General features: G+C 46.5%; 1 protein-coding gene across 18 annotated transcripts in view; it reads right to left on the bottom strand.

Moving 5' to 3' along the window:
* Positions 1-21,534, bottom strand: part of CACNA1C (calcium voltage-gated channel subunit alpha1 C) — a 631,482-nt gene that overhangs the window by 23,541 nt on the left and 586,407 nt on the right. For 17 of the 18 annotated variants that reach the window (XM_058442545.1, XM_058442555.1, XM_058442554.1 and 14 more), the window contains 7 exons: positions 19,652-19,684; positions 16,394-16,522; positions 14,241-14,306; positions 12,903-12,994; positions 2,751-2,916; positions 2,034-2,161; positions 962-1,058 (listed from right to left, as the gene is read on the bottom strand). In XM_058442545.1, coding sequence (XP_058298528.1) covers positions 962-1,058; positions 2,034-2,161; positions 2,751-2,916; positions 12,903-12,994; positions 14,241-14,306; positions 16,394-16,522; positions 19,652-19,684 — 711 coding nt within the window. The remainder of the gene's footprint in view (positions 1-961; positions 1,059-2,033; positions 2,162-2,750; positions 2,917-12,902; positions 12,995-14,240; positions 14,307-16,393; positions 16,523-19,651; positions 19,685-21,534) is intronic. The other variant, XM_058442559.1, reaches the window with a different exon arrangement.

Below are 21,534 nucleotides of genomic sequence, written 5' to 3'. Positions count from 1 at the left end.
TTGGTGAGCCTCATGGATGGTGTGAACCGTATCGTGGCCACTGGAACGTTTCGCACCCAGGCTTCAGCCTGCCCAGGCCCATCCAGAGGCCACAACGGATACACTTTAGCCCCCTCCAGCCTGCACCCCTCCCCACCCTCGCCTTGCATGGTGTTTGTACCTTGCATTTATTTTATACTCCTTTTTTTCTGATATTTTCTATGCCCTTGAAAATCTCTTAAAATCTGTTGTTTTTTTTTTGTGGGGGGGGGGCAAAGTGGAGGCACAAATACAAATGAGAAGAAACTCAGTGAACAGAGCACAAGTAGAAGGTTCTAGGTTCCCTCAATCTGCATTTTCCATGAGTGGATTCTCATTGAGCTGAATCCTCCTGCCATCTGAGTTTCCTCCTCTCTCCAGCCCTCTGGTCTCCCTTCTCCCAGCTCTCTGTCAGCTCATTATTGCCCCAACAAGGAACGCAGAATCGCCACGGTGGAGAGGAGGGGAGAAATGGAAACGACACTTTTTTTTGGGGTCATGGTCTCACTAAGGAATCTGATTAAAGTGAGAAATCCTCTCCCTGGTAAACTTTGTATTTTAGTGATTTTATGTACAATTTTAGGACTCACAGACCCCTGAAGGCAATGCCTGGGCTTTCTAATGGCCCTCCAACTCCAGGAAAAGAATGCCAAAACCCTCTAGCCTAGGCTGGGAAGTCTCCCTCCCCAGGATGCCTGGATGGTGCAGTGGGATGGGCTGAACAAGGCCTTTATCCAGGACTGGGCCCCTGGCTCAGTAGGACAGGAGGCATTCACTCTGTTATTCCCTCACAGAGTCTGAGAATTTAGAGCTAGAAGAACCCTTAAAATGTAATCTTTAGGCACATAAACTAGTATGTTCATTCCCTTAAAGGATCACAAGAAATGGGCACTTCGCCTCCCCTATTTTCTCTCTTCCTCCCACGAACCCAGTTATCTCTTACTTTGCAAGCCACGCGGTGAGGGCACAGCTTCCCAAAACCTAGTGGGGGCTGAATCCGCCGGAGGAGGGTCACCACATCCAGGTGTTTGATACGACCCCTAGAAGCGAAAGGAGAGGAGGGACAGGGCATCAGAGAGCCATGGTCTCTGCCAGCAGCCCAGGACGCATGCACCTGAGGGGTAGGGCCCACTCGTATGGGCAACACTGCACAGTGTGGTGGCCATATTAGTCACACTCAGTGCAGAGCTGCAGACTTGCATGACACAGCCCCGAACCAATATACATATACACGTGTTTAGATTTTAATGAATAATTTTCTGCCCATGCTATGTTCAAGGTGGAAGGGATTTTAGCAATGCAACAAAATTCTCAATATGTACTTGCTGATTGAATGAACTAACCTTCTGATCAAAAGGTATTTACTGAGGGTCAGCCGAATGTGACTGATCTTTAGACCAGAAGCGGGAATGGAGTCAAGATTTTCCTCGGCCCTACCTATCCTAACTTGAACACTTACTAGTTATTCCTGATACTAGAATTGCCTATCCTTCCATTCAACTGAATATAGTAGATATACTATTTTCTTTCTTTTTTAGATGGAGTCTTGCTCTGTCGCCCAGGCTGGAGTGCAGTGGTGTGATCTCAGCTCACTGCAACCTCTGCCTCCTGGGTTCAGGCAATTCTCATGCGTTGGCCTCCCCCGTAGCTGGGATTATAGGCATGTGCCACCATGTCCGGCTAATTTTTGTATTTTTAGTAGAGATGGGGTTTACTATGTTGGCCAGGCTGGTCTTGAACTCCTGGCCTCGAGTGATTCAACTACCTTTGCCTTCTAAAATGCTGGTATTACAGGTGTGAGCCACCGCACCCAACTTAGTAGATATATTTTTGACTTAATTGAAGGTGCCGGGCCTCCTCCTGCTGGCCCTTGACCTTTCACCCTAGGGTTTGATGCAGTCCAGTGTTTCTAACTGACCCACCCAGTGTTGGCCAACCTTGAGCCCCTCCTGCAGGTATGGTCAGCTATACCCTCTCTCAGCTTGGGGAATCAGGATTTCCCTCTGGGAACTTACTTGGCTTCAGGGTCATACTCTGCCCAGATTCTTTTAAACTCATCCAGGTGGTGGGGACCAAGGATGGACCAGTCCCTTGTCAGGTAGTCAAAGTTGTCCATGATGACAGCTACAAAGAGGTTGATGATCTGTGGGGAACAGTACAATGAGGTGCTGTGAGAAGACCTTCCTACACACCTGCCTCTGGAACTCCCTTGCCAGCTGGGGCCTACTGATGGCAGAAGCCAACATTTCTAAAGACCAGTAATCCATCCTACCAGCCTTAGAACCTGGGTCTTTTGGACATAAACTTGACACAGCTTCCCTGAAAGTTTTGTGTGATGAACCCACACGTGGGCTGGACAGCTTCCCTCCTACCGAGCTGCTGGGCAGGGCTGCGCAGGACAGAGGGGGACTTTAGCCCCTTTTCCTCACTCCTCAGTAAGATGCCAAAAATGTATAGTTCTTTCTAGGCCCCACATGTCCCTGTTGTCCTCTAGGACAATGCCACCATGACAAGAGCCAAGAACAGACAAGCAAGATGCTGGTGGAGCTCACTCTGGCCCAGGGCTTTCTGCCTTTCTCTCCATGTGGCTGGATACTCCTGCCACCTTAGTCTTCCCAAGCCAGCTCCTCTGATAGGGTTGCCCTGACCATGAGCTGCGGAGATGGAGAGTTCAGGCTGCCCTGGAACTGGGCACTCATGGCTGCTGGCTGTTGAGTTCCCCCTTGGCTTACCAGGAAGGCACAGAGCATATAGAAGCTGATGAAGTAGAAGACAGCAAAGCTGCTGCCACAGGGCGTTTCACCCTCCGTGCTGTTGCTGGGCTCAGACTCCGGGGCACACTTCTTGCCTGGCATGCAGGCCAGCATGATGTCCTGCCAGGCCTCCCCAGTGGCACACCTGGAGGGGAGGGAGAGCCACGTTCATGCAGCCCATCCTACAGATGCCAAGGAGGGCCCTCTGCATCCCTCCCCACCTGTCCCTTTCCTCCTTCCCCAGAGGGAGTTACTAAAATGCACTTGATGCATCATTCCCCGAATGCTCTGATATGTTTGCTAAATATGAAACACATAGCATTATTTTGAAGATTTTAAAATTTTATATGAATAGTAACAAATTGCACCTTTTCCGAAAACTTGCTGTTTTTGCAATCCACGTGATGTTTTTGAGACTTAGCCCTTTGGATGTATTTCAGTTCCAGTTCATTCACCTTAACTGCTGTATAGGAGTATGCTCTATGAACTTACCGTAAAAAAATCCACTGTCCTGTTAAGGAACATGTAGGTTTTTCATCTTTTTCTTTTACTAGTGCAAATAACACTGCAATAAACATGCAGATTTATATCTTGGGTATCCACTTAGAAGTGAAATTGCCAGTTAAAGTACGTGTGTCTTCATTTCTACTAGATATTCCATGACCTCCAAGGGTTTGTCCAACTTAGACTCGTATTACCAGTGTAGGAGAAATGACACTACTGTACAAACTCATCAGTTCATTAGTGAATTGTTTTAAATGTTGCTCATATAATTTGTGTGAGATAATATGTCATTGCTGTTTTAATTTGGTTATAAAATGATTAGTGGGTTGAAAATTTAAATTTTATCTTCCATTAAATTGCATGTTCATGTTTTTGCTTGTTTGATTCAGGTTGTCTTCTTGTTCGTTTGTAGGGTGCTTGAGATACTCTATTCTCTAGGCGGGCGCCATGGCTCACACATGTAATCCCAGCACTTTGGGAGGCCGAGGTGGGCGGATCATGAGGTCAGGAGATGGAGACCATCCTTGCTAACATGGTGAAACCTCGTCTCTACTAAAAATACAAAAATTAGCCGGGCGTGGTGGCGGGTGTCTGTAGTCCCAGCTACTCGGGAGGCTGAGGCAGGAGAATGGCATGAACCCAAGAGGCGGAGTTTGCAGTGAGCCGAGATCACGCCACTGCACTCCAGCCTGGGCGACAGAGAGAGACTCTGTCTCAAAAAAACAAAACAAAACAAAACATACTCTATTCTCTATTCTTTTTTAAAATTTTCAGTAGTTTTTTGGGAACAGGTGGTTTTTGCTTACACGGACAAGTCTTTCAGTGGTGATTTCTGAGATTTCACTGCACCCATCACCCAAGCAGTAGTCTTTTATCCCTGACCATCCTCCCACCCTTCCCCGAGTCCCCAAAGTCCATTACATCATTTTGCAAATGGTGCTGCTATAAATGTGTGTGTGTGCAGGTGTCTCTTTCACATAATGACTTCTTTTCCTCTGGATAGATACCCAGGAGTGGGATTGCTGGATGGAATGGTAGGTCTACTTTTAGTTTTTTAAGGAATCTCCATACTGTTTTCCACAGTGGCTGTACCAGTTTACATTCCCACCAGCAGGGTAAAAGTGTTCCCTTTTCACCACATCCACGCCAGCATCTATTATTTTTTATTTTTTAAATTACAGCCATTCTTGCAGGAGTCAGGTGGTGTCTCATGGCGGTTTCAAGTCTATTCTTGACCCTTAGTTATATGCATCAGAAATATCTTCTTCCAATTTGTGGATTGTCTCTGGTATTATTTACAGTGTATTTTGGTGAATCTAAGTTTTTTATTTCAATGAGGTCAAATTTATAGTTTTTTCCTCTATGTTTTCTGTTTTTTGCGTCATGTTTAAAAAATCCTTCTCTATTTTAGGTCATAAAGACATTCTTTTCTATGTTCTTCTAAAGGTTCTAAAGTTTTGTTTTTCCACAATAACTTATTAACCTGAAATTTATTTTCATGTTTGGTATGAGGTAGAAATATGCTTTTATTTTTTTCTGTATAGATAAGTCATTTTGTTAATACTATTTATTGAATAGTACATCTTCACCTACTTAATTGAAACATTTCTTCTGCCATAAGTTGTATTTCCGTAGGTGTGTCGGTCTTGTTCTAGCCTTTTCATTCCATTCCTCAGGTTTATTTGTTTATCTTGGTACAGAAGTACCGTGTTGTTTTCGTAGTAAGTTGCCTTATAGTAAGTCCTGCCCTCTCACAGTGCAGGAGTCCTTCAACTTGTTGTTCTTCAACATTTGTCTTGGTTATTCAGTTTCTTTTTCTATTCCACAGACGCCGTAGAATCAGTTTCGGGCTCTATGAGTAATCCTGTTGGGAGTCCTATTAGAATTGCACTGAGATATCGATTAATTTGGGGAATCCTGACATCTTTATGATATTAAGTCTCCTGGCCAGAAATGTGGCGTATCTCTCCTTTTATTTTGTTGTACATTTAAAATTGTATAGTTTCAACATTATATTTTAAAAGCTATATCCATTTGCTGCTGATATAGAGGGAATGCAATTGATTTCACATTACAGAAGATTTGCTGAACTCCCCTATTAGTTTTAGTAATTTTCTGTAATTTTTCTTGTATATATACACAGGCAATCAATTTTTTTGGCATTTAATTTTGTTTCTTCCTCTCCAATTCTTATTCTTTGATTCTTTGATTTATTTTTCCTGTCTTGGTTTTTTTTTTTGAGATGGGGTCTTGCTCTGTCCCCCAGACTGGAGTGCAGTAGCGCAATCTTGGCTCACTACAACCTCCATCTCCTGGGTTCAAGCAATTCTCCCGCCTCAGCCTCCTGAGTAGCTGGGACTACAGGTGCCTGCTACTACGCCCGACTAATTTTTTGTATTTTTAGTAGAGACGGAGTTTCACCGTGTTAGCTAGGATGGTCTCGATCTCCTGACCTCGTGATCCGCCTGCCTTGGCCTCCCAAAGTGCTGGGATTACAGGCGTGAGCCACTGCGCCCGGCCTTTGCTGTCTTATTTTATTGGGTAAGAGTTACAAAATGATAATACTGAAAAAGTGATAGCATAAGATCTTGTCTATTACATTTACTAATTAGTTATTACCAGTACAGGAAAGCAATTATTTTTCTTTGTTAATCTTTTAATCTTCCACTTTATTAATTCTATTGTCATAAAGGGTTTTTAGTTAATTTGCATGGATTTTCTACTTGAATTAGCCTGTTGTCTGCAAACAATGACAGTTATGTGTACATATTTTCATATTTATAACTGCTTGCTTTTTTCTCTTTTTCTTATTGGCATTAGCTTTATATTAGCCTTATGGAGTGAGTGAAGAGGTTTTCTACAGCTTTCTGTTCCTGGAAAATTAATATAACATTGGAATGATCCACTCCTTGATAGTCTGGTAGACCTCACAAATAAAAATATTGAATCTTGGGCCTTTTCAAAGGCTAAATTTTTGACTACCTTTTCAATTTGTTGTAGTTTTTTTTTTTTAATTTTTAAGACAATTTTATAATTCTTATTTTCTACATAAAAGCATCTGCTTCATTTAGGTTTTCAAATATATTGGCACATTTGTTCATGATGTTCTCTGTCTTCTTTTTTAAAGTCTGATATTATTTGTCTGCTACTCTTAGAAAAATCTTGTGGTGTGTGTGTGTGTGTTTAGAGATGGGATGTCACTTCGTCACCCAGGCTGGAGTGCAATGGAGCCATCTTAGCTCACTGTAACCTCAAACTCCCGGGCCCAAGTGATCCTCCCACCACAGCTTCTCAAGTAGCTGGGACTACAGGCACATGGCACCACACCTGGCTAATATTTTTATTTTTTATTTTTAGAGATGGGGTTTTGCTGTGTTGCTCAGGCTGGTCTCATACTCCTGGTCTTAACTGATCCTCCCACCTCAGCCTCCCAAGTTGCTGGGATTACAGGTGTGAGCTGCCGTGCCTGGTGAAAATCTTATTCTTGACAGACTCAGAAGCTCTCAGTGAGCATAGCCTCCATGTCTTGGAAATCTGTTCCTGGCATTTTTCTTTGGTCTCCTTCATTCTGTTGGCCAGAAGTTTAGCACATTGTTTAACCTCTTCCTTATATTTATCTATCTATCTATCTATCTATCTATCTATCTATCTATCTATCTATCTATCTATCTAATCTATCTATCTATCTATCTATCTATCTATCTATCTATCTATCTATCATCTATCTAATCTACCTACCTACCTACCTACCTGAGACAGAGTCTTGCTCTGTCGCCCAGGCTACAGTGCAGTGGAACAATCTCGGCTCACTGCAACCTCCACCTCCCAGGTTCAAGCGATTCTCCTGCCTCAGCCTCCCAAGTAGCTGGGAGTACAGGTGCCCGCCACCGCGCCTGGCTAATTTTTGTATTTTTAGTAGAGACGGGGTTTCATCATCTTGGCCAGGCTGGTCTCGAACTCCTGACCTCATGATCCATCTGCCTCGGCCTTCCAAAATGCTGGGATTATAGGTGTGAGCCACCGCACCTGGCCTTATTTATTTATTTATTTATTTTAGTGTTCTGTTTCTTCAGAGCAATACGTCAGCATTTGTGTTGCAGGACATGTGGAGTAAGAAGATGCCGAGTCTTGGGTGCTTTGGTCCTGGGTTCCTGACGTCCTTTGTTTAGGGGCTTAGTCACTGGTGGACATCATCTTTCTGGAGAATGAAAAGCTATTGGACTGTGCCATCTCATGTGGACCCCAGGTGAATAGGCACAGTAGTATCAGTCAGTCTAGAAATATCTTTCTCTCTCCCCCATCTTTGTTTACAAAAACCAAATTAAGAAGTCAGATTGGCACCCACAACGCAACCCTGAACAATCTGTGCTTTCCTTCTCCAGTTCTCCTTGGTCTATAACTGAATGCCCTGTATGCAGTAGCAGGTGGACACAACCACAGGTCAGGACACACTGCTTCATAGGGAAACCCCGCTTGTCATTTGGACCATTGATTCGACCCACATAAGCCTTCCATTCTTCACCCAGAGTGGCACTGGCGACTTCTGAGGCCATATGCTTCTCATAAAAGGTATGGTTTGCATTCACTATCCATTTCAATGAGTTTCTGGCAGCCACTGGCTGGGAAGGAGACCTTCTGCTTCATCTTGAAGTAGCTGATCACCTCTGAGGTGCCACAAAACAGAGGCTTGAAATTCTCTTATCATTCTTATCACTCTTATCATTCTCTTATCACTTCCACATCTGTAATTATGTTGCTTTTTGCATTTCTGATGTTGTTGTGTTTTTTTTTTAAATATTAGATTTGATGGTTTGTCTGTTTATTGGTCTTTTCAAAGGATCAGCTTTAGAGTTTATTGATAAAGTCCATATTTTATTAATTTATGCTATTATTTTAAAAAATGCATTCCTTCATATTCTGGGATTATTTTACTATTCTTTTCCTCATCTATTAGCTTATTTAATATACATCTTTTTAAATAAATAAGTAAATAAATTTTAGGCTCTGAAATTTTTCTTTGTTGTTGATTGATGCATCTCATACATTTAAGATATGGTGCTCTGGCTCTCATTTCTAAGTACAGTCCTGTGTCACTTAACAATGGGGAGATGCACGGTTAGGCAATTCTGTTGTGCAAACAGCACAGAGTGGACTCACACAAACCTAGATGCCATAGCTATTACACACCTCAGCTCTATGGTACAGCCTACTGCTCCTAGGCCACAAGCCTATACAGCATGTGACTGTGCTGAATATTGCAGGAAACTGGAACACAGTGGTAAGTATTTGTGAATCTAAACATATGTAAACACTGAAAAGGAACAGTAAAAAAGATTTAAATATGGTGCACCTGTAGAGGGCACATACCATGAGTGGAGCTTGCAGGACTGAAAGTTGTTCTGGGTGGGGCAGTGAGTGAGTGGTGAGTGAATGTGAAAGCCTAGGACATGACTGCACACTACCGTACACCACTGGAGACCAGAAACACTATACACTTAGGCTACACAAATTTATAAAAAATACCTTTCTTTCTTCAGTAATAAATTAACTTCAGCTTAATGTAACATTTTTACTTTATAAACTTTTTAATTTTTTTTAACTTCTGGACTCTTTTAATAACACAACTTAAAACACATTGTACAGCTGTACAGAACATTTTTCTTTATATCCTTATTTTATGTTTTTCTCTATTAAACTTTTTTTTTTTTTTTTTAGTTTTTTGTTAAAAGCTAAGACACAAACCCACACATTAGCCTAGGCCTACACAGGGTCAGGATCATCAGCATCACTGTCTTCCACCTCCACATCTTGTCCCACTGGAAGGTCTTCAGGGGCAGTAACATGCACGGAGCTGTCATCTCTTATGATAACAATACCTTCTTCTGGAATACCTCCTGCAGGACCTGCCTAAGGCTGTTTTACGGTTAACTTAAAAAAAAATAAGTAGACGGTGGCTCACGCTTGTAATCCCAGCACTTTGGGAGGCCGAGGCGGGCGGATCACGAGGTCAGGAGATTGAGACCACGGTGAAACCCCGTCTCTACAAAAAATACAAAAAAAATTGGCCGGGCGTGGTGGTGGCGCCTGTAGTCCCAGCTACTCGGAGAGGCTGAGGCAGGAGAATGGCGTGAACCCGGGAGGCGGAGCTTACAGTGAGCCGAGATTGCGCCACTGCACTCCAGCCTGGGCGACACAGCGAGACTCCGTCTCAAAAAAAAAAAAAAGTAGAAACAGTACACTGCAAAATAATGATAAAAGTATAGTGCAGTAAATACATAAACCAGTGACAGTCATTTATTCTCATTATCGAATATTCTGTACTGTACCATAATTGTATGTGCCATACTTTTATATGACTGGCAGCACCACGAACACCTGAGTAAGGCAGTGCGCTGCGTTATGATGCTACAGCGTCACTGGGTGATAGGAATTTTTCAGCTCCATTGTAATTTTAGGCAGTCTGTCATTGGCTGAAATGTCATCATGTGCTGCATGACTGTAGATTGTAGTTTCAGCTTTGAGTTACTAAGAAGAGTGCCAAATTTTTAAGTAGATTTTGGAGGGGTTTTTGTTTTTATGGCTAATTTCTAATTTTGCTATATCAAAGTAAGAGCAGTTTTAGAATTTGTTAAATTCTTTGTGACTTAAATCTTGGCCAATTTTTGTGAATGTTTCTGAGGTGTTTAAAAAGAATGTGTTTTTTTGGCCATTTATTGAGTATAAATCTATAAGTTCAAGTCTGTTAATTGTATGATTTAGATATTCTTTACCCTTTTTTCTATTTTGGTCTGTTTGATCTGTCATGCTCTACCTGTATTAAATCTTCTACTGTGTGTGTGTGTGTGTGTGTGTGTGTGTGTGTGTGTGTTCTCCTTATACTTCTATTGGTATGTAATTGATACATTTCCAAACTATATTGTTAGGCTCATGTAGTTTTATGGCTGTTATATATTTTTGATGGAGTATACCTTTTATCAATATAAAATCCCTCTTTGTCTTGTTTAATGCCTTTCACCTGGAACTCTATTTCTTCTGCTACTGCTACTATTACGTCTACATTGTGAGCCTTACGTGGTATTCGCTTTTCCATCCTTTTATTTTCATTTTCTTTAGGCCATTTTGTTTTACTGTATCTATTATAAACAGGCTAGAGCTAGATTTCTTAAAGCCAACGTCAGAGTATCTGTTTCAATAGTGAACTTTAGCTCAATAAGTTTAGCAATTATTATGTTTGTTCTTATTCCTGCCATCTCATTTTATTATTCTAATTTCCATGTTTTATTTATTTATTTTTCTACTTTTGCTTTACCTTCCTTTTGATGAATTGCTAAGTTTTATTCATCCATTTTTTTCCTCTAGTGGTTTAGAATGTATACATTCCATTTCTATTTTTTTAGTGATTGACCTTTAAATCTTTAACATATATATGTATACACACTTTTCCCTTAGTTATGTACAGAATTAAACAGTATCTATTCTTATCCCCAAATAAGAGAAGAATCTTAGCATGGTTTCATGTTTCTCATTCTACCACCTCACTTCCTACCTTGTTGAGATAACATAAAATATTACTTCCAAATTGTCATTAAGGTTTTGTACCTTTTCCCCTTAACAAGTATCTAGACTTTTTATATAAACTTTATAATGTCCTTGTTCATAACTCATAACTATAAACTTCATTATTTTTTACTCATATCATTACTCTGCTCATTCTATTTCTTTGATTCATTTTTCATTCTGTGGAAGTACAGCCTGAGTAATTGCTCCAAGGAAGACTTAAGTTGGGGAGTAAACTTCGTGGGTTCTTAAACACTTGGAAATGTCTCTATTTTGCTTGACTACTTGAATGCTGATTAGACTGTATATAGACGGCCAGGTTCAAAAATACCTTTTTCCTCATAATTTTGAACACATTATTCCATTGTCTTCTATTACATATATACTTTTGTTAATGAGAAGTCTAATGCTAATGATGATTTTGAAAGTAATTCCCTTTTTCCTCTTTGGCAACACTATTTATTAACAAGGCTGTTCTTTCTCCACTGTGTGTTCTTGGCACCTTTGTCGAAAATCAATTGGCTGTAAATGAGTGGGTTTATTTCTCAGGTTTCTTTCCTGAGCCATTGCTCTATGTGTCTGTTTTTATGCCAGTACCATGCTGTTTTGGTTACTATAGCTTTGTAACAGATTTTTGTGTCATGCATTGTGGTGCCTCCAGCTTTGTTCTTCTTGCTCAAGATTGCTTTGGCTATTCAGGGTCTCTTGTGGTTCCATATGAATTTTAGGATTGTTTTTTCCATTTCCATAAAAAACGACATTGGCATTTTGATAGGAATTGCATTGAATTTGTAGATTGCTTCGGGTAGTATGGTCATTTTAACAATATTAATTATTCCAATCCACGAACACAAGATATCTTTCCATTTATTTGTGTCACCAACTATTTCTTTTATCAGTGTTTTATGAGTTCTCAGTTTAGATCATTAAATTTATTCCTAAGTATTTTATTTTAGTTTTTTGATGCTATTGTAAAAGGGACTGATTTCCTAATTTCTCTTTCAGATAGTTCATTGTTAATGTAAACAAATGCTACTCATTTTTGTGTGTTGATTTTGTGTCCTGCAACTTTACTGAATTAGTTTATCAGTTGTAATAGATTTGGGTGGTCTTTAGGATCTCCTATATCCAAGATCATGTCATCAGCAAACACAGAAAATTTCGCTTCTTCCTTTCCTATTTGGATAACTTTTTAAAATTTGCTTGATTGCTCTGGCTAGGACTTCCAGTAGTACTATGTTGAATAGAAGTGGTGAGAGTGGGCATCTTTGTCTTGTTCCTCATCTTAAAGGAAAAGCTTTCAACTTTTCACCACTAAGTATGATGTTAGCTATGGCCTTGTCATATGTGGCCTTTATTGTGTTGCAGTACAATCCTTCTATGCCTAATTTGTTGAGAGTTTTTATCATGAAAGGATGTGGAATTTTGTCAAATGCTTTTTCTGCATCTATTGAGATGATCATGTGGGTCTTTTTTCCTTCATTCTGTTAATATGGTGTCTTACATTTATTGATGTGCATATGTTGAACCATCCCCGGAATGAAACCCACTTGATCATGATGTATCCTCTTTCTCATGTACTGTTGGCTTCAGTTTGCTAGTATTGTGTTGAGGATTAAATAAGGATGATGCCCAGTGCATGTGGACATAAGCGCCCAGCACAGCAAATGGCACAGGTGCTGGTATAGTGATAGATATCTGTACTTATTGGACGAGAAAACTGAGGTTCAGAGAAGTTAGATGTCTTGCTTAAGGTCGCAAAGCGTGTCAGCAGGTTGGCTTTGGGCCTGTTCAGATTCCAAGCCAGGCTGCTTTCAGCATGTGTCTTTTGCTCCCCTAATGGTTTTGGCTGGTTTCCGGCAGGTGTGCCAGTGCATAGTGGGTTGCTCTGTGGAAAGTTGTCATAAATGACAATGGAACCACTGGCCTCCTTGTCAGGCAGACAGCAAGCACATATCCTCTCCCTTCCTACTCCCCGGGAAACAGTTCCCTTTCATTCTACCACCAGGCCACAGTGTGGCACCACGCAGGTGTGTGTGTATCTGTGCACCTATGTCCTCAGGGACCCACCTGAAGAGGAGCAGCACGGCCTGGGGGAAGGTCTGAAAGTTGTTGTTCCGGTTGATCTCTGTGGTATCATTCAGGGCAATTTTCCCAAACACCTAGGAGAGGGAAGGAAGAGGTGTTCAGTGATTTGTGGTCAGAGAAGGTCCTGATTTCCCACCATTGTTCAATGGTCTCTTTAGGTGTCTCAGGTGTCCCTGGAACTGGCCACAAGCTGAATAGTCTTCCCATGCAACCTGGCAGGCACCTGCTGCCCCACCCAGCTCCTGAGCCCAAATCCCCACACTGGACAAGCATGAGAATCAAAGTGCCCACAGCCTCAGGAAGGTCCCTGCAGCCCAGTGGGAGCTGGGGCTGAGAGCGGCGGATGCTGGGACCGGGATCCTGCTTCTGACAGGACACAGGATGCACTGCGCTATTTTCTTTGCTATGTCAGCTCTGCATGCCCAAGCATTCTTTCAAATTTAGTTCTTGCATTTTGGAGTGATGTGGAGTGAGTGACCTGAGGCTAGGGCAAGCTTAATGCATTCCTGAAATCCCTTTTTTCTGTGGTCTTTTAAAGCCGTGCTGATCTTAGAAACTGCCACCTTTATCAGGTATCAAGGTAGCTCTTTTAGTCTCACAAGGTTTTGGCAACTGAATCTTGGGTCTTTCTGCGATGAGCAATTAGGGGACTTCCTGAAGGAGTGACCGAGTAAGCGTTTTGGGCTGGTGTGGGTGCCCTGCCAAGTTTGGCCTTGGGACCCCAAGCTGGAGCCCTGAGACGGGAATGGAGAGCCCTAGGTTTGCGGTGAAAGGTGCAGTGGGCACCTGGGAGGGGAGGCCCCAGAAAACTGCTTCACGTTTGATGCGGTGAACCTTGTGTTGATTTGGCCCTTCCTTGCTTCCTTCTTCCCTCCCTCCCTCCCTCTCAGCCATTAGCTTCAAATGAATCTGGTTGGGGTAATTCTCAGGCCCATCAGACCTGGACACAAACAGGGGTGCTGGACGCAAACAGACACACCTTGCTGCTGTTTCTTGAGAAGGGGCTGTGTCTGTCCCCTTGTATAACTCGAGAGTGTCTTTCCTCTACCAAGAGCAGAACCCAGGCCTCAGGGAGGGAGGCTCTCTGGGCTGTGTATTCTGTACCTGGACATTCTCCTGTTACCTACAGGAGATCCATTTGGGGAAAGTTCCAGTTCCTGTGGCTTTTTGGGCCTCAGAAAATGGAAGAGGAGGGAGAGGAGAGGGACGATCAGGAATGAAAGGGAGAAAGGAGGGAGGAAGGCGTTAGGGAATGTGGTGCTGGGAACTGGGGAGAGACAGAGCAGGAGGCCAGGAGCCCCGTGGTGGGAGCCTCCCTACCTGCATCCCGATCACCGCGTAGATGAAGAAGAGCATCACGATCAGGAGGGCCACATAGGGCAGGGCCTGGAAGGAAGTGCAGGAGACTCCCATGAGGCCGGAGCGCAGAGGCCAGCTGGGCCCCTTCCCAGGGAGCACCGCATCCCTGTCTCTGCAGCCATCAGCTACTGCCCGGTTTGGGCTGGGGGACACTTCCAAGAGTCCCACAGGACTACGGGGAACCTGCGAGAAGGTCTGAGAAACCGGAACTGACTTCCCATTTCAGCTTGGTTTTCAAAGCAGGCCGCAGAGTAACGATATAGTGCGACACTACCTGGGCAAAACAATCAAGAATGAGCAAAACCTCCTCCGACTACACATGTGCGGTCTGCTTGTACGAGGCAGGAGAAATCATGGAGGACAGCACCCAGCTGACTGTGGTTACCTGCGGAGGAGTGGGGTGGTGGCAAGTTACACCCTTTCTTTACACAGCTTAATTCCATCCCACTAGTTGTAGTGAGTGGGTATTACTATTGCAATGAAAACATTTAATAAGGAAACATTTAAAAGAAAGATCATGGGTTCAAATCCTGTTTCTGCCACTTTCTGTCTATGAGGGTTGGGGCAGTTAACTTCTCTGAGCTTCAGTCTCCTCATCAGAAAGATGGAAATAATAATAATGACCTCTCAGAGGTTTCGTGGTTTAAATGATTTAAGGCTTATAAAGTGCTTAGTGCAATGCCTTGCACGGAGTTGGGTTCCATACGTTCTATTCGCTCAACGCATTATCTGCCTGGCAACTCGGACAACTAATTTTCCAGAGCCCCCGCGACTTCTGGGGAGAGGCCATGGTCCCCAGGATGGGAGGCCCGGCCCGTGTTCCCGGGCGCCGCTTCAGCCGTGGCCACTGGTCACTAGAGGGTGCCACCAGAGCAGGTGCCGGCTGCCTGGCCCGAACGCCCGCGCCACCGTCAGGCCCTCGCAGTCACCCAGTCTGTGCCTCTTCCCAGCCCTAGGAGATGTCGAGGGGCAGGGAGAGTGTGGCTACTCACAGCCGTGGGTTCCGCGTGCACCCAAGTACAGAGTCAGCGGCAGTCCAGCTTCCGCTGGTGTCTGCTATTCCGAGTCCCCAGAGCCTGGGCCGAGCCGGGCTCGGAGTGCAGGAACCCCAGCTCATCACTAGGCGGGGGTCAGCCCTGGCGGCTCGGAGGAGGCCTGGCCCTTGGGAGCTCCCCTGAGAGCTTTGGATGGTCAGTCCCCGGCAGGAGGCTGCTGGGGGCAGAGCAGGGATGGGCATCTTTCCTCATCTGGACCAGGCCCAGGCATGCCCTGTCCCCAGGCAGGGACTGGCCAGGGTGGGGCACACGAAGCCCATCTTCCCTGACAGATTCTGGTCTCGGGAAGGCTGAGAGCGGCCCCTCCGTGGGGGGAGAGAAGCCTGCGTTCCGCCAGCCCAGGGAAGCACGAAACCGCCTTCACGGGTTCCGCACTCATCCGGGGGAAGTCAAGTGACCCAAGCGCTTTGCTTCTCCTTAACTTCAAACCTACAAAAGCTCCTCCGAGCTGGCAAGGGCCGATTGTCATTCTGTTTTAAGGGGAAAACAGTGGCTGAGCAGAGGAGCTGCTCACATGGCCAGGCGGCCCTGGGCCCATTCGAAGGGCCTCTCTAGCCGAGCGGAGGACACCAGGGTCCTGCGACTCCGGCGGAGGACATAACAGGTGCTGTCAGCAGATGCTGCTGAAATGCCTACAGGGAGGAGGGCGATGGCCAGATTCTGAAAATGCTGAATTCGAAGGGCCACAGCGGTCACCAGGTTGTCCAGGCCCGTGTTTTTCAGGTTTGTTCCTTACCACAAAACCCCTTTGTCCAGTAAATTCTTGTGGAGAAAGACATAAACGATGGTTATAAGCAAGGCAGACCCTTTCCGCCTCCCCTTAGCTCCCACCCCTCCTTTAGCACCTGGCCTTCCGGGGCTCTGAGCCCGCCTTGGAAACCACACGCTTCGTGTAGGCCTCTCAGTGCGGAAACAGGGAGCCAGGCAGAGCGGCCGAGTTCTGCCACGCAGAGGAAGGAGCAAGGCCCCAGAGTGGAGGGCTCCTCCCTGTGTCAGCTGCATTCTGGGCCACGCAGCAGCCCTGGGATCCCCGGGCCGCAGGACATGAGGGGCGGCTACCTGGAAGGACTTGATGAAGGTCCACAGCAGCGTCCGGATGCCCTCCCCACGGCTCAGCAGCTTCACCAGGCGCATGACCCGGAACAGGCGGAAGAAGGTGATGGAGATGCGGGAGTTTTCCTCTGCGTTCTGGAACCCGTCGGCAACAGGAGGTGCAGTTAGCACAGCAAGAGGGGGGTGAGAACAGGAGGGCCCCTCCGAGAAATACAGACCTCAGTGGCAGTGGCGGAAGGCAGGCCAGGGTTTGCTGCACTAGACTTCCCCTCCGATGGAAGGGCAGCCGCCCACTTTAATGAGTGGGCAGCCCAGCCCCATGGTCTCTGCAGAGCTAGACTGTGCCCAGGCCACTGGGCTGTGGTCCTGTGTTTTTATTCTCCCCACTTCCCCTTCATTCCTAGTTCTTAATGCCCTGGATGGAGGACAGATGACTCCATCAGGAACTACCATATACTTTGGAATCTTCCAGGCCCAGAGCCAGCTGCCCTGGGAACCCCAGCCTCTGCACTGCTCCTCGAGGAAGCAGCCCTAGCCTCTCTCCCGTTTGTCTGGGCAGAGAGTCCTGCGTCCTAAGTGGAGCCCAGCGCTCTCCGAGGACGTGGGTTGGTGGCTGGCCTCTCTCCCAGCTGTGGAGAGAGAGGGTCCTGGTGGGCTGCTCCCTGAAGGGACCTCATGCCCCAGCTGTTTGGGACTCTAGCACTTCCCTTGTATCACCTCCTTCTACTTTCCACAGCCCCTGTCCCAACGGGAGGGATTAGGGGTGCTACTCAGTGCTGGAGAGGGTCTGGTTTGCAGCCCTTGCTCTGACGCTGCTGCCCTCCTACTCCCCTCTGCCCTGGGGCCTCTAGGAGGCTCCAACCCTCCAGGCTGCACAAGACCCTGGAAGGGAGAGGGGCAGCGTAAGGGAGGGGAGTCCTCCCTTGCAAGTGATGCTTCTGCACATGGTCTACCTCAGGGGCCCTGGGGAAGGGGAGAGGGAAGGTGAAGGGGAGGAAGGGTGGAGTGCAGGCCAAGGTGACTGGAGGTGCTTGGGCTGCTGCTGTTGGACCTGGGGGAGCCTGCGGGCTTAGGCACATGCCTGGCCAGGGCTCAGGGGGCAGGACGGGCTGCCCTGCCGTCCTCTGCCTCCAAACCTGAGAACATGAGCTGACTCCCCACTTGGCCCTCCTTCTGCCCACACCGGCCTGGTGAGCAGGAACCCAGGAGGGAGCCACTGCCAAATCCGGAGCTAGTGCAGCTCACCCAGACCTGCGGGCACCGGGAGAGAACAGACCCTCGGGGCTTCCTGTTACTGGTCCCGTCCACACACCTCCCGCCAGGTGGGAGGGCTCAGGTTGTTCCTGGGGCCACCCGGGCCCTCCCCACTCCTTGCTTTCCCTTGCCTTTTATCTTTAATTATTTCTAGATCAGACTCTCACTGGCAATATCCAGCGCTGAAGCCCTTCTAACTGCACTGCCTCCTCTGACCTACCCTGATGAGGCGTCAGAGGCTGCTCCCCTCACTGCGCAGGACAAGAGATTATGAGGGTAGCAGGGAGACCCGAAAGGCAGCCACCACTCTGCCCAGAAGCAAGCCAGAGACCTCTCCTGCTTGCCAGACCTTCTAGGCAGGAGAAGAGCAAAAATATTTCTTATATTTCAAAATCAGAGCTGCCTCAGTTCCTCCTAAGGCTCCCGTTCCCCTCAAGGCAGGGGACAGACTAGTGGGTCTCAGGACCTGCTGCACGGGTACCTGAGGGGCTGGGTCGAGAGCTGAAGGCAGCAGCCCTGTCCTGCCCTGAGCTCTGCCCTGCCTGTGTGTTCTGAAGCCTTTGATGCCCTTAATCTCTGTATTTCTATCACCTGTATATCTACTTGAAATTCTATTTTCACTCCTTAAAAGGAGGTTGTATTCCCCCAGAGGAGTATGCAGAGGCGGCTTAGGATTTTATAACTCAGCTGTCAGTTCCACCGTGTTTGAGAAAGGAGAAAAAAAAAGAACAAGCTTAAGTGGAGAACTTCAGCTGCAAGTGTCAAGAGTTTGAGAAGTTGGTGCCACAGGGGCACCTGGATCTGCTGGGTTAAAAAAACAAAACAAACAAAAAAAACCCCAAAAAACACCAAACACCAAGCTTGCAGTGTGAATTCCATTCCCCTGTTCCGTGCCCTTCCCTGTGGCTGCGGTTTCCTAATGCTGCTTGAGAAGGAGAATAAACACATTGCCATTTGGACGCACCAATTTGCTCTAATAAACCAAATGACAATGCAAAAAGGCAGATCCAGACGGCTGATCCCAGAAGCAGAGTCCCCAGGAAGCGGGGTAGAGCACCTGGGCTCAGCCTTTCCTGTGGCAGCCTTGTGGCCAGGCAGGGCCAGGCTGCACTGGGGAACACGTCAACCCACCCAAGCTTGCCTCGGCCTGCAGACTTGGTGGCTTGGTCAATCAACCCCACTGGTCCTTCTAAAAACTCATTCTTGGCCCGGTTTGAAACGCGTAATGGCAGCCTTCTGGAGGCGGCTGGGCCAAGGAGGCTTCAAGGTCACACTGAATGGCATCTCTTTTATCACTTCAACCAACGCGAATCAGAGACTCCTACAACAGGAGTGGTCCAATCAACGGAGCTTGTTTTTCTGCTTCCAGCTTGCTGCAGAACAGTGGCTGTAGCCTAATTTTAACGGACTTCAGGAATTTAGAAAAATGCAAGGGGTAGCAAGGGTGGAGTGACTGGAAATTCAATCACGCTCTCAGTAACAAATCCCAGCTGAAACCTTTTATGGTGGCCTTTCACTTGAAGCACAGGGAAGCTAGGGGCCACAGACACTGATTAATAGGAATCATCGTCCGCCCTTCCATCTCCTAGCTAGAGCACCTCTTTCTTCCCTCCTTACCCTGGAGCCCTACCATGGCTCTCATAGGTACCCTCTACAAATTTCTCACATCAGATTCAGGTCAGAGGCTTTGGCCGGTGGAGGCCTCAGGGTGTTTAACAGGAAATGGCCCTCGGGTCCCATTCTCTCCCAGTGGCTTGTTAGATAGTCAAGATCACAGTGAATTACCACCCCAAGGAAAGCTCAGGGGTAAAACACCACCACTGCACAAACAGCATCTTCACAGCTCACACGAGAAGGGAACAGGCAGGCAAGGCACACGGCAGACACGGTGGCCACATGCAATGAGAGCCAGGCGGGGCTCCCAGGGACTCTGGAGTTCGGGGTGGGGAGAGTGGGGGTGTTAGAGGGGGACACGGAAGCCGGGAGCATGGTCGGGAGGGTTGGTCTTACCATAGAGGGAGAGCATTGGGTATGTTCAGCTGGCTTTAAAGAAAGGCAGATAGAGATAAGCTGTAATGAGTCTCCCATGAAGATGCCCGGTATTCTAGGTCTTGGCTAACACAGGAGCAACACAGTGGCAGAAGAGGGCAAAAGGAAACAAGTGAAAGAAACGTGAAAGCGTGGGCCTGGCAGGTCCTGGGCATCCCCGTGAGTGTGGGGTCTGTGTTGCTGGGTCTTATGTCAATCAAGGGCCCACAGACATTCTCCTACCTATGACCTTTAAATAACTCACATCCATAATATTATTAGATAAGCAGATGAGGTCTTTGGGATTTTGTGGATGGAGGTTTGTAATTTTTTTGTTTGGTTTTGTTTTGTTTTAGAGACAGGGTCTCAGCTCTGCTGCCCAGGCTGGAGTGCAGGGGCATAATCACAGCTCACTGGCTGGAGTGCAGGGGCACAATCACAGCTCACTGCAGCCTTGAACTCCTGGGCTCAAATGATCCTCCCACATCAGCCTCCCTAGTAGTTAGGACAACAGGCATGTGCCACCATGCCCAGCTAATTAAAAATTTTTTTTTTATAGAGATAGGGTCTCACTATACTGCCCAGGCTGGTCTCAAACTCGTGGTCTGGCCTCAAGCGATCCTCCTGCCTTGGCCTCCCAAAGTACTGGGATTACGGGTGTAAGCCACTGTGCCAAGCCTGTTTTGATTTTTTTTATTATCCAGTGTTAACCTTTGAGGGCTTGGGCTTTATGCGCTGTAGCTTACCCCAGGCAGGGCCAGCGGACGGACAGAGGCCTTGCTGAGCCCAGAGCCCATCCTTGCCCACATATATTTAAACAAAGCAGCCCAAGGGCAGGGGCCTCTCAGGTTTAGGGGAGACTGACTTCAAGTCAACACTGAGGGGGGCCTCCAGAGGTGGCCTCAACCCACTCCGTCATGGGGCTTGTTCTCAAAGCTCAGGCTCACGCAGGAGGTGGACTTGCTTAGCTGTTGGTCTACAGGTGCGGCGAGCCCCGGCCGTTGGCATGAAATAGCGTTAAATTGTTTTCTAAACTTGAAAGCCCTGCACACAATTTAGGATACTAACACCCCGGGAAGCTGTTCTCACGGGGCTGACTGCCGAACTCATCTGGGGGTAGAAGCTGAGGAAACTGGCCTCTGGTGAGTATCCCAGGGCCAGCACTCCCGCTGAGTTCCTGGAGCCTGGATCTGGGAAGGTGCCCTTATTTTTCGGGCTCCAGCACAGAGGGCTCAGCCCCGACCGATCTTGACCATCTGAGCTGCTAACTCTTTCTAGAAAGTCAGGACTTGGCTTTTACCCTCCACTTTCAGATGGTTGCTCTTGTATTTCTGTTTTTAAGGTACAAACAAGGAAAATGTGTGATGGAATTTTTGAAGGATGGAAATGTGCACAACTAGACATTTGCTTGCAGCCTGAAAATATTTCTTGGGTAACAGATTTCTCAGCAAATTCTTTTTTTTTTTTCACAGCTAGTTGGTAAGATGCCCTTTTAGGGGATGGTGGAGATACAGGGTGAGGTGAGGGAAGAGAAAGACAGGGGCGCTTCTCTAGGCTTTTACGGAACACTCTAAATCTGGATCTCTAGATCTCAGCTTCTGCTTCATGAAGATTCCACCTGCCAGGTCAGTCCTTGTGACTGCAGGGTGTGGGGTCCCTACCCTGGATTTGGCTAGCAGGCTGAGATTGAACACAGAGACAAACACAGGCAGACACACACACACACACACACACACACACACACACACACACACACACACACACACACACACACACACACACACACACACACACACACACACACTCTCTCTCTCTCTCTCTCTCTCTCTCTCACAGGCATGCACAGAAGAAATGTCTTGGCAAAG

This window comes from Hylobates moloch, unplaced genomic scaffold, assembly GCF_009828535.3.
Source record: "Hylobates moloch isolate HMO894 unplaced genomic scaffold, HMol_V3 SCAFFOLD_8, whole genome shotgun sequence".
In the NCBI taxonomy this organism is placed as follows: domain Eukaryota; kingdom Metazoa; phylum Chordata; class Mammalia; order Primates; family Hylobatidae; genus Hylobates; species Hylobates moloch.
This window is presented reverse-complemented; position numbering and strand designations above follow the sequence as displayed.